Raw genomic sequence first — 13,512 nt, forward strand, 5'->3', positions numbered from 1 at the left:
CTGAATATCCTTCGCACCCTATCCTCTACTGAATGGAGTTCTGATCGAAGTTCTTTATTACGCATTTATCATTTATCTTATGTGCTCCAAACTTGATTATGGATCCCAGGTTTATAGTTTTACAAGAAAGAGCACACTTCAGTGGTTGGACCCTATCCATCATCAGGGTATCCAGATAGCTACTGGTGCCTTTCACACATCACCCATTCAAAGTCTTTATATAGAATCAAATGAACCCCCTTTATCACTCAGATGAAAATATTTGTCGGTCAACTTTGACCTAAAAATAAAGTCCCTTCCTGATCAACCTACATGGACCAGTCTCTTTTCCCTGTGTCACGAGGCTCAATATCACACGTCAGACTGCCATTCGTCCTTTTGGTATGCACTTCAAAAAGCTATGGAATCTATAGGCATTAACATTAACAACACTACCTGTATGAAGCAAAAAACAGGCATCCCCTGCCACTTGGCAGGTTTACATCCCATCTTGCATCCTCTCATTCAGTTAACTACAGAAATCTCATACACCCCAATCTGTCTACCTTCAACTGTTTAATGCCCACAGAGCAGTTCACTTTCGTTTCTTGCCCATCTATACTCATAGTTCAAGATCAGACATCTCTTTTGACAGTGCTGCTGTGTTTCCTAATATCACAATCTCAAACCAAATCCCATCCGTTTGCAGTAATTATACAGCAGAGTTACATGCCATTCAACTTGCACTTATATATATATAAAAGAAAACTCCTACCAGAAATGCATAATTATACAGACTCTTTAAGCTCTTTACAGGCTATCTCTTCTTCTGGTGTATAATCCACACCCTGTGCTTAGTGAGGTGTTATAACTGTTATACAAAATAAAGATCCTTAATTTTGATGTTCTGTTTTGCTGGATTCCCAGCCACATCAGAATTAAAGGAAATGACATTGCAGATGTGGCTGCTAGATCAGCTCATTTCTTCTCAACATCTTGTTTGACTGTTCCATACACCAACTACACACAAATAATAAAATCAAAGTTAAAAGTTCAATGGCATTACGCCTGGCAGGAAGCACTAACAAACAAACTGCATGAGATTATACCTGAAATTAGGCACTTGGCAATCTAGTCAACATAGGAACAGTCGAGAAGTAGTTCTGGCTAGGCTCTGCATTGGCCACAGTCATCTGACCCACTCATATTACTGAAGGCTGATAACCCACCTATGTGCAAGTAATGCAACTCTTGTCTCACCATTAATCACATTCTCGTGGAATGCTGGTGCTTCACACAAGAAAGGAATAGCATCTACTCATCTGGCTGAGCCCTATACAATCAGACAAATGCCATCGGACTCAGACAAATTGTATGATGTTTTTAAATTTCTACAAAAATCAACCTGTACAAGCACATTCGACTGTAATTTTATCTATAAGTAGATCCTCCATCACTCAATTTTGTACATACACATGCATCTATAAATTTATCCTTTTTCCCAATTTATTATTTATCCTCGACTATTTATGTACTACTACAACTTTGCTTTAATTTTACTCATATGTAGATACCACATTGTTCAATTAAATTTTAGTGCATAAATATTAATTAATAAATCACCTTAACTATTTATGTACTGCTGTAACCTCCAAGCTTGTATACTACTGTGGCCTTAGATGTGGCTTTATTTATATGTGAATGCTACACGCTTAACTTGATCTTTGTATGTACAATTGTACGTATATTCTATATGTTAGTTGTCCTCAACTACTTGCTATAGCCTCTACTATACTTCTGTTTTTATGTAGATGCCACATTGTTTAATTTAATCTTGTGCATATTATCTATTAATTGACCTTGAGTAACCACTGTGGCCTTTGCTGTAACATTTTTCCATATGTTTGCCTTTTATTAGTGCATTTGATAAAGGTTTCACTAGCTTAACAGCTCTTTCAAACTGGTTGCTCCTCTTCAGAGACACCAGACAAAAACCTTAATAGAGCAAAAACTCTCATTCAGTACTAAGGAAATCTAAATGTCAGAGAAACGTATTATTCATAAGTGAATTCTCGGTTGGTGAGTAAAAGTGATTACTAAAGAAAAAGCCAAAAGACTTTATTTCGGCTATGTAAAATCACATAGGCAAAGTAGATTACTAGATCCAACATTGAGTAGTGCAAGCTAAGGGAACTCAGGGATGCCGAGGATTGTATTATCATAATCTCTCAGGTCAACTTATGAAACTTTCATAATTTCTAAGAACATTTGGCTTTGAAATAATGTTGGATCTAGTATCCACTTTGTGTATGTTATTTTACATTGCCAAAATGAATCCTTTTGGCTCTTTCTTTAGTAAATACTTTTACACACTGACTGAGAGTTCACTTACAAAAAATACATTTCTCTGACATTTCGATTTCCTTAGTACTGAATGAGAGTTTTTGCTCTCTTAAGGTTTCTGTCGTGAGGGAGCTGTTGAGAATCAGGGGATTTGGGTCCATTGGGGTCACCCGTATTAGGGTTGACTCAGCTGATGCTTTTCCGTGGAATATGAGCAGTTCTGCTCAGTGATAGGATGAGCCTGTCACTGAGCAGAGCCACTACTCATGTTGCTCATTGTTGGGTAAGGGATTGCCCGAGTTTTTGGAGTGATGACTCCTGCACATAAACAGGCCTGGTCTCTGAAGAGAACTAACTAGTTTGAAACAGCGGTCAGACCAATGAAACCTTTATCAAATGCATTAATAAAAAGCAAATATATGAATGCTTGGACAGTGCTTATATCTTTTAAGTAGTGCAACTCAGAGATGCCGAGGATTTTATTCTCATAAGCTCTCGGGTCAACTTACGAAACTTTCATAGTTTCTACAAACATTCAGCTTTGAAATAATGTTGGACCTAGTATCCACTTTGCCTGTGTAATTTTACATTGCCAAAATGAAGCCTTTTGCCTCTTTCTTTAGTCATTACTTTTATGCACTGACTGAGAGTTCACTTACGAAAAATACATTTCTCTGACATTTCGATTTCCTTAGTACTGAACGAGTTTTACTCTCTTGAGGTTTCTGCCTAGAGAGCTCTTGTGCTTCCATGGATTGACATCATTGGGGTGGCCTTTATGGGCTGCTTCAGTGGATACTTGAATACCTGGAATATGAGCTTATGAGCTGGAATATCTTCTTGGTGGTTCAATGAGCCTGTCATTGAGTACAACCCCTGCTGAGCGATGAGTTAAATGATCCTTCAGGTCATTTAATGGTCAATCAGGCCATTGATTGGGTGATCTGAGGGATCGTCCAAGTTTTTGGAGAAGATCCTTTACTTATGCAGTGGTCTCTGAAGAGAAACAACCAGTTCGAAGCAGCTCAGGCCAGTGAAACCTTTATCAAATGCACTAATAAAAAGCGAACATATGGACTCTTAAGCAGCGTTCATGTCTTTTAAGTAATGCAAGCTAAGCAACTTGGAGATGCTGTCGATTGCATTCTCGTAAGCTCTCGGATCAACTTACGAGACTTTCATAGTTTCTATAAACATTCAGCTTTGAAATAATGTTTGATCTAATATCCACTTTACCTATGTAATTTTACATCACTGAAATGAAACTTTTTTGGCTCTTCCTCAATTATGACAGTGATAATTTTTATATCACAATAAATTTTTAAGTTATAAAATTGCATAAAAAATATTATTGATGCTTAGAATTATCTTCCAACTAGCATGCTGTCATATAGATCTGTGGATATAAGAAAAGCTTTACAGCTTGAAGAATTGTTAGCACGAGAGGAGCTGGAGTATCTTATAGAGGAAGAAGTTGCCAAACAAACCATTCGTCAATGGCTAGATAAGTGCTTACGGCGAATTAAAGCTGTGAGTGTCAATTTAAAAATATATCACTTTAAAATATTCTGTATGTCTTTGTTTCCATTGATCACAACAATATTCTTCCTTCTTGATGTGATTGTGTGAAAAGCTGAGAAATATCATTCAAAATGTTTATGTTTATAAATATAATAAATATATTATATTATATAAATGTTTATTTGCACTTTAACCTGTATAGAAAGTCAAAGATTTATATAGTCAAACCATAATTCTCTTCTCCAGTTAGGACTATTACGATTAGAATGTAAGATTAATTAAGCAATCTAATAAAAATGAGAAGAGCATTAAGAAATTCTTTTAAATGCAGTTTGAATTAAAATTTGAGTTGTTTACATTAAACTTGCCAAAAAATTATATTCTTGTTTTATCCTTTATTCAAGTGTAAGTATACAAAGTTTGCACATGAAGTACATTTACAACTTGGCTACATCTATATGGAAGTTTATGCTATGCATTATGGGAAATGTCACTACCTAGACTGGTTTCAACCTTTATTGAGGTACATTAAAGTTCAGGGGTACCTCTCCAAAAACTCAGTGTGATCTACAAGATCACTCTAAATCTCACTGGATCACCACTCTAAACTCATCACTGCTGACCTGAATCATTCCAGGATAGGAAACTCAGCAGTGGCTCCACTCAGTGACAGGTGGAAACCTGCAACCATAAAAGATGAACATCGGACAGCATGTACAAATACATTCATTGATCTGTTATGTTTGATCTCACTAACTGTTGTTAAATCATAAGTTATCTATAACTTCATTTCATACCATTAGTATGGTATGGCTAGTATGGTATGGTCCACATATTGAGTACTTACTTATTCTTACTGATATTTAATCTGTATATGGAGGGAATGTGTGGCAGCTGGGAGAGTCCTCCTTTTGGGGGCATCTGCCTCGAGTTTACTTTGCTTTGTTCTTTAAGCTATAATTTAAGTTTAATATTGCTAGTACTTCAAATAAAAGGAAGAGTAAGCTTAATTTTGTTATTTCCTTGCTGTTACTGACAAATGATGGACAGATCACACCATTCCTTTAGGAATTCGTTACACCTAGAAGCACTTTTTCCCAATATAGTAGTCTCCCTGCTTTTCTTGCTTTTTGCCATTCTGCTCTTTTGCATGTTCACCTTCCACATGCTTCTTCTCTCAATCGACTCATGTACAAGTACATTGTATATGTACAATGCTATGCATTATGGGATACTAATGCAAGTGATGTGAAGTCATTAGCTTCTATATATGAGTTGACCTAGTCATGATTATATTTCAGGTGCACACTTTGCTTGCTTACACTTGGATAAAGGATTAAACCAAGTATATAATTTCTTGGTATCTTTAATTTATAGTATAACCAAGTGGAAAAACTTCAAACAACACATTAGGATGTACAAAAAGTACAGTAAAATGAATTTAGTATGCATTGCATAGCATTTTCAATTTTCTCTAACACTTTGGCTTCATTCTTAACAATTGTACCAAGTGTCCTGCAAGGTACACCTAGCTTGTGGTCTATGTCAGTTATGCACATGCTTTCCTCACAAAGTTTGATTAGTTCTGGCTTTTCTTGCAAATTGAGAAGCTTGTCAGTGAGAGCCAGACCCAGAGGTGATACTAAGCAAGATGCAAGACGTTGCTGACTATAAGGGTGAAGCAAAATGCTTTTATAATTCCTGCTATCTGATAAGGTTGCTGTGTAGGGAAAAGTTTATGAGCTAAGTGCTCTGCCTGAGTGGGTGCGATTTAAAGATCTTCATTTGGAAGTAGGATGGCCTTGAGCCTCCTATATTTGGAGAAGTCTGTTTCATCATAATTTGCTTCTTGTTGCACTAAATTCATTTGGATGTGAAGAGGATGCTGAGAAGAAGAACGTTACTGCTGAAGACTGTAGGAAAGAGTAGAGGTAGGGGATATTTGTATCCCAGTGGAGTTGAACATTTCTGATATACCATGGTACGTTTAAGATTATGTGGAGACATTTGTTTTGCACTCTCTGTAGTTTGAGGATATTTGTACTTGAGGTGTGGCTCCAGGCTGGGGATGCATAAGTAATAATGGGTTGAATCATCAACTGATAAAGGAGCAGTTTTATTTTGGTATCCTATTGATAAGAGGGGGTAAAGCAATGATTTTTGATGCTTTTGTACATGAGGCTTTTATATGTGGACTGAAGGTTAGTTTTCTGTCCAGCAGTACACCCAGATATTTGGCTTTTGCTTTCCAGGGAATCTTGATATTAAATAGGAAGATGTCATCTTTGGGAGATATTGAGTTTTTAGTGAAGAGCATGGCGATACTCTTCTGAGGGTTTACTTGCATTCTCCATTCCAAGAACCAGTGCTCTAATCTCTGCAGGTTTTCTTGCAGTTTCTTGGTGACAAGGTGCGGTTTAATAGATCTGGTTAGTATAGCTGTGTCGTCTGCGTATAGGACAATGATAGATGACATTGGATTGTGCGGAATGTCCACCATGTAAATCGTGAAAAGTATCGGTGCCAGTAGGGACCCTTGAGGCACTCCTGCCAAGATTCGTCACAGGGTAGATAATATATCATTTAGTTTGACTTGCATTCGTCTGCCACTGAGAAATGACTTTATAATTTGGACTAGATTTAATGGAATGCCAGCTAAAATCAACTTGTATAGTAGTCAAAAGTGCCATAATTTATCGAACGCCTTTTCTAAGTCAAGAAAAACTGCTCCAGTATATTGGTGCCAATTGTAACTTGTGGTAATGAATTCGATTAGTCTATGAATTTGTTGGGTGGTACTGTGAAACTGGCAAAAACCAAACTTTTCTGAAGGAAGGATGTTTAATTTTTTTACTGAAAGTTGAATTCTGGAAAGGATAGCTTTTTCTGCTATTTTGCCCAAATTAGAAATCAGAATTATGGGACAATAACTTTGAGGCCTCTGAGGATCCTTTCCAGGCTTGTATATAGGAACTATGTCTGCCAACTTCCATGCAGAGGGAAAGTACTTAAACCTGAACATAGCATTTATTATTGTTGTAAGATGTACGATGGCCTTTCGGGGTAGCAGTTTAATAACTTTGTTGGATATGCCGTCAGGCCCTGGAGCTTTTTTATTCTTTAAGTTCTTTATAATGTCATAAATTTCAGCTGGAGAAGTAGGTGTGAGTTGGCTGGTACAGGTATCAGGCCATTTTAACATGTGTCTGATGTGGCGGTGAATTTTATAAATATGATTGAGGTTTAGGTTATCGTATGAAGGGCTACACTATTTTTCTAAATTTTTAACTATAGTTTTGGCTTTTTCTGCATTTGTGTAAACAATGTTGAGGTCAGATTTGAGAGGAGGAAGAGATTTGTTTTTGTTTTTGATGTTTTTCAGGAACTTCCAGATGGTTTGATCACCAGGTGATATGGAGGCTAATTTGTCTTCCCATAGTTTCTGTGGGCTTTAAGTGCATCTCTCACTGCACTGTTCATTTTTATAATAAATTTAGTTTAATCCTTTATCCAAGTGTGAGCAAACAAAGTTTGCGCCTGAAAGTATCTTCAGGACTGGGGTAAGGTGGTACAACACCAGGGCACTCCTTGCAAAGGTGGAGCAAGATACCAACACTCCTATCTCGGTATCTCCCATAATGCAAAACACATCTCCTTGCGGATATGTCTAATGTTATGCGTTAAGGGAAGGGCCACAACCCAGACTAGTTGTTTCGACCTATATTGAGGTCTCTTCAGTGGGAGCCAGGCCCAAGTGGAGATACCAGGTGGAAGCATTAGCAGGTCATCTCTACCTATAGGAGTTGCCAAATGGTGTGCCACCCTTTTTTTAATAATATCTCAGTATCTCCCATAATGCAAAACACATCTCCTTGCGGATATGTCTAATGTTATGCATTAAGGGAAGGGCCACAACCCAGACTAGTTTCGACCTATATTGAGGTCTCTTCAATGAGAGCCAGGCCCAAGTGGAGATACCAGGCAGAAGCATTAGCAGTTCATCTCTACCTATAGGAGTTGCCAAATGGTGTGCCACCCTTTTTTTAATAAATTACTCTGGATTTAGAGAAAGATGTTGAAAGTTTATTTTTCACTTGGTTAGAGTATAATAAATTTAGTTTAATCCTTTATCCAAGTGTGAGCAAACAAAGTTGGTGCCTGAAAGTATATTGTGGCCCTTCCCTTAATGCATAACATTAGACATATCTGCAAGGAGATGTGTTTTGCATTATGGGAGATACTGAGATAGGAGTGTTGGTAACTTGCTCCACCTTTGCAAGGAGTGCCCTGGTGTTGTACCACAGTACCCCAGTCCTGAAGATACTTTCAGGTGCAAACTTTGTTTGCTCACACTTGGATAAAGGATTAAACTAAATTTATTATACTCTAACCAAGTGAAAAATAAACTTTCAACTAAACTTTCAACTGTTCATTTTGTTGAGATATTTTTTGTCTTGCGGTGCTCTGGTGTTGTGGTATCTTTTTCTTGCTTTATTTTTTTCCCTGATTAAGTGATACTAAGGTTGAAGTAATGCAGAAGTCATATTTTCATATATGAGGTAGCCAAAAGGTGTCACACCTTATTATTAAAATACTCTGGATTAGAGATAGTTGTTGGAAGTTTTCCACTTGGTTTAATCCTTTGTCCAAACAAAGACAAAGTTTGCATCTCTAATTTATCCTAGTGTGTTATTTAGCTTTTGCACATATTTGCAAGTGATATATAGTGCATTATTTACATTTTTCAGTGGCTAAAATGCATTTGCAAGCTAAATAAAAGTTAGGTTCTGGTTTTTGCAATGCTCTGGTTTCTCACTTGGCAAATAAGTCACTTTAAAAAAACAAAAAAAAACAACAACAACTAAAGAATGAATGGGAAAAGGTACCAGTAATGCTATTAAATTCTTTAGTTGGAAGGTCGAGCTAGTCTCTTTGCCTGGTTTTCCAAATATGGTATTTAAGTTCAATATTCCATGGCTGGGCAGATTTGAGCTTTTTATAGAGCTAGCAGCTGTAAAGGTGTGAAGTAATGTCTTGTGCAAAAAAGTAGACCAAGATAGGTGGTCTACTTTTGGTGGTCTAAATAGGTGGCTGCAGAAGCTAAAGTTGAAATGTGGTTGTGCCAAGAAAGATCTGAGATGCAGGTCATTCCAAAAAGAGAAATCTGATTGTGATTGGATAGCTCAGTATTACTGAAGGTAAGTGGGGGGGGGGCATGTGAGCTCTTTCTTGCGAGAGATCAGACAGGACTGAGTTTTGGTGGCATTGAAGTATACAAGGTTGTCTTAGCCCCACTGAGGTATAGCTAGGATATCTGAGTTCGAGTCGCTTGTTGGTAGATTTTGGGATTCTAATACTTGAGCACTATAAGGTTTGTTGAATGAAAAGGAGGAATGGAGTGTAGAGTGTACTGTCATCAGCAAAGTTATGGATAGGATTGGAAGTCTGAGATAGCAAGTCATTTATATACAAGAGGGAGAGAGTGGGTGAATGAAAAGAACCCTGGTGTACTCCTGCATTGGTGGAGAAATCTAAGGAAAGTAAACTATTCACCATGACATGTAGTGAGTAATCACTGAGAAAGTTGGCAATCCAGTTGCAGAGTAAGGAAGACAGGTTTTAAGTAGACCCTATGCCAGACCCAATCGAATGCCTTGAAATGTTAAAGACAACCACATGAGTTTCTCCGAATTTCTCCATGGCCTGAGTCCAGAGGTGAGTGGTGTAAGCAAGAAGATCAGCTGTAGATCGCGAGTGGTGGAAACCATACTGCTGGTCACTGATTAGTTGGTGTAACTCTAGGTGGTTCAAGAATTGGTTATCGATGACCTTCTCGATAGCTTTAGAAACAACAGAAGTGAGAGCAATTGGACAGTATTTGTTGGTTGACTTTTATCACCTTTCTTTGAGATCGGTTGTATCTGAACTTGTTTCCATGTTGTAAATACCAGGTAAATAGACAATAAATGATATGTGTTAGTTCTGGGGCACGATTTTTTAACATAATAGGTGGGTTATCATCAGGACCAGATGCTTTGTTTGTGTCCAGGTTATTTATGATTCTTCAGATTTATTTTTATTGGAAGACTATGGAAGCCATTCTTGGTAGAGAGTATGGAATTTTGCCCCATTCTGCAATGCAGGAATTGAAAGAAAAAAGTGATGCCAGTAAGTTGACCTTAGGTGAGGTAACTACAGTCTTCTTCTTCTTCTGCAGCTTCTCCCACTTAAGTGGGGTCACTGTTTCTTATGAGTCTCCTCCACACCTTCCTGTCTTGGGCTGTCACCACATCCAAGTTCTTCATCTTCAAGTCCTCTTCTACCAGCTCCCTCCATCTCTTCTTTGGCCGCCCACGCTTCCGCCTTCCTTGCACATCCATCTGCATGACCCTTCTTCCCACATATTCGTCCTCCCTCCTCATCACATGACCAAACCATCTCAACCTTGCCTCCTGTATTTTCGCTCCTAAGTTCGTAACTTTCACTGTTCCCCTGACATAGTCATTTCTCAGATGATCCTTTCTGGTCACACCGCACATCCACCTAAGCATTCTCATCTCTGCTACTTCCATCCTGCTAATGTTATTTTTCCTCAGGGCCACAGTTTCTATAGCATATGTCATAGCTGGCCTCACTACTGTCCTATAAATTTTGCCTTTCAGATTGATCGGCACCCTCTTATCACATAACACTCCAGCCATCTCCCTCCAGTTCCTCCAACCTGCTTGTATCCTGCATCCCACTTCCTTCTCACCTCCTCCATCTTCTTCCACTGTCGAACCTAAGTATCTAAAGTCTCTCACCTTCCTGATGACATTTCCTTCCAGCTCCAGGTCTGTCTCCTGGCCACCGCCCACTGCGCAACACATATACTCTGTCTTACTTCTGCTCAGTCTCATACCTCTCTCTTCCAGTACTTTTCTCCATCTTTCCAGTTTAGTTTCCGCTTCTTCTCCTGAATCTACACACAGCAAGATGTCATCTGCATACAGCATTGTCCAAGGTGCATCTTCTCTCACCTCCTCTGTTACCACCTCCATCACAATATTAAACAGAAACGGACTTAATGCTGACCCTTGATGCAAGCCAACTGTTACTTGAAAACTTTCTGTCTGTCCCAAACAGGTCCGAACACTTGTCTTCACATTTCTGTACATTTCCTGCACCAACCTGACATATTTCTCTGGCACCTTCTTCTCCCTCAGACACCTCCAGACTTCTTGCCTTGGCACTCTATCGTATGCTTTCTCCAGATCAATAAATACCAGATGTAGCTCCCTTTGTTTCTCTCGATATTTTTCCATCATCTGTCATAACCCAAAGATAGCATCTGTTGTTGATCTACCAGGCATGAAGCCAAATTGTTCCTTTGCAATCTCCACCTCCTCCCTCAATCTACCATCAAGAACCCTTTCTAGGATCTTCATTGTGTGGGACATCAACTTTATTCCACTGTAATTTTTACAGTCTTGTGCATCCCCTTTACCCTTGTAGATGGGAACAAGAGTACTCTCCCTCCATTCCTCGGGTATATTTTCCTGTTGGCAAACTTTCATGAACAGGTCCCACAGCAGGTCAATTCCCTCTTCCCCCAGTGCCTTCCATGCCTCCACTGGAATTCTGTCGGGGCCCACCGCTTTTCCATTCTTCATCCTCTTCATGGCCTCCATCACTTCCATTCTACCGATGTTCTGCACCATCCCCTCAGAAGGCTGCCCATTTCCTCTGTGAGTCCTTGCATTTTCCTCATTCAGAAGTCCCTCAAAGTATATTTTCCATCTGTTTCTTATGTCCACATCCCTCCATAATATGAGTGAGGTAACTACAGTACCATCTGGATTTGAAGGACAGTAAATGTTTTACCACATTTACACATTCACACACCAGTCTACATTTCAAATCCTTGATATAGTCTATATATATATATATATATATATATATAACACATGTAATCTCTGCATTCATATGTGAACTGCAAACATACCTGGCATTATATTTTTATTTAACACAGTTAATATTTATTTATAATTCATTTATAAATTTATATATATTAGGTTTTTTTTTTTTTTAGCAAAAAGAACAAAACAGCCTTATCAATAGCCTGCGTGCAACAACAGAAGCACTATTGACAGGATCTGAAATTGTTCCAAATAAACCAACTCCTGCTGAGCCTAAGGAAGAAGTTAAAGAGGATACATCAGCTTCTGTTCGTCTACGTAAAAAAGGACCTGCACCAGGTAGATCTGACAGCATTTCTTCTCAGGTAAGATGAAATAATATACTGTTTGGCAATTATTTTCCTTTTCATTCCACTTATACTGAACTTTATGAACAATATTGGAATGACATCGACACATTTTTTTTCATTGATCGAGGATAAGTTTTAAAAAGAAACACTTTACATTTGTTTGAATTTTTTTTTCCTCACAAAGTTTTTCCCAACAACCACATTCCCAGCTTTTCAAAAAAAAAAAAAAAAAGTCAGTAGGTTCCTTCTTTTTCAGCCTGTACCTTCACCCTTCTCCTGTGTCCTTTTTATAACCATTTTTGGTTATAGGCCTCCTCCATTTGTCTCCATCTTTGTCTTCTGAAGAGTTTCTCATCTTAACATTCTCCAACATTTCCACTGGGTCATTATTCCATCTTCTTTCTGGTCAGCCAGGCATTCAGCATCTTTAATATAGATGCCACTGTGTGACTGTTTTTGTCCATTGATCACTTTTATTCATCCATATTTCCATTTTAATTTTAAAATCTCTTCCCTCACATAATAACTTATATTGTTTAGTAGTCTGATGGTGTTTAACCAGTCTCTCTCTCTCTCTCCATTTTAAATACAGTTTATCTCATTCTATCTAGTATTTGAGTCCGTCCAGACTGCTGTGCACAGATCTGATCACCTAGGTTTCTTAGGGATGAAGAAAAGGTGGAGAGGAACTAGAGGTGAGTGACCAAAATGGTAGTAGGTCTACAGAATGAGCCTTACAGGAACAGGTTGAATATCTGACATTGTAACATCACTTAGACGGTACATCTTTGCTATGTACACTCAGTAATTCAATTATTTGGTTTGCCTCTGTTACCTCCTCACCATCGGCACTTTTTAAAGTCATCCTTCCATAGTCCTTCCTTTTGCTACATAGTGAAAAAAATTTTTCACTCTTTCTTTAGCTTTGGCCTTCCTCACCATATAGATCACCTTTTTTGCCTGTGCCTTGTATTGCTCATGGACATGCTGTGCTGATCATCTTTTTCTTTGTCTGCATTTCTTCCTTAATGATGCTATTCATCCCTCTAACTTCTACATGTTACCTTCTGAATCTGGGTATACATTCTGATACTGCTTTCTTCAAACATCCCTTGACCACATTCCATGTACCACCATCATCTCTGTTCCCTCCAGATTCTTATGCCATGGCATGGCTGAAAGCTGAAGCTGACTCTTTAGCTTGTTATAATCACCTGCTTTGTAATTCCACATACATACCCATTCTTAACAGAAAATTCTGTGTCTGGAAATCTCTCAGGTAAAGACTAAATTATCACTTTCCCCAAAACAGAGGCGGTGTAGCTAGATTGTTTACTGTTAAGTTTTCTGATACTATGATCAGATTCAGCATTCTTGAACCTTGTGTCCCTGCCATTACATGCTATCTCAGGTAATTACCT

The 13,512-nt window shown here is 38.3% G+C and overlaps 1 protein-coding gene across 1 annotated transcript in view; it reads left to right on the top strand.

Moving 5' to 3' along the window:
• na (sodium leak channel non-selective protein na) overlaps positions 1-13,512 on the top strand; it is a 1,005,813-nt gene that overhangs the window by 965,518 nt on the left and 26,783 nt on the right. Inside the window, exons 40-41 of the mRNA XM_090411658.1 lie at positions 3,702-3,852; positions 11,915-12,106. Of these exons, the coding sequence (XP_090267784.1) occupies positions 3,702-3,852; positions 11,915-12,106 (343 nt within the window). The remainder of the gene's footprint in view (positions 1-3,701; positions 3,853-11,914; positions 12,107-13,512) is intronic.

The sequence above is a fragment of the Typopeltis vanoorti genome, chromosome 21 (genome assembly GCF_054136105.1).
Source record: "Typopeltis vanoorti isolate ZY-2024b chromosome 21, IOZ_Tvanoo_1.0, whole genome shotgun sequence".
In the NCBI taxonomy this organism is placed as follows: domain Eukaryota; kingdom Metazoa; phylum Arthropoda; class Arachnida; order Uropygi; family Thelyphonidae; genus Typopeltis; species Typopeltis vanoorti.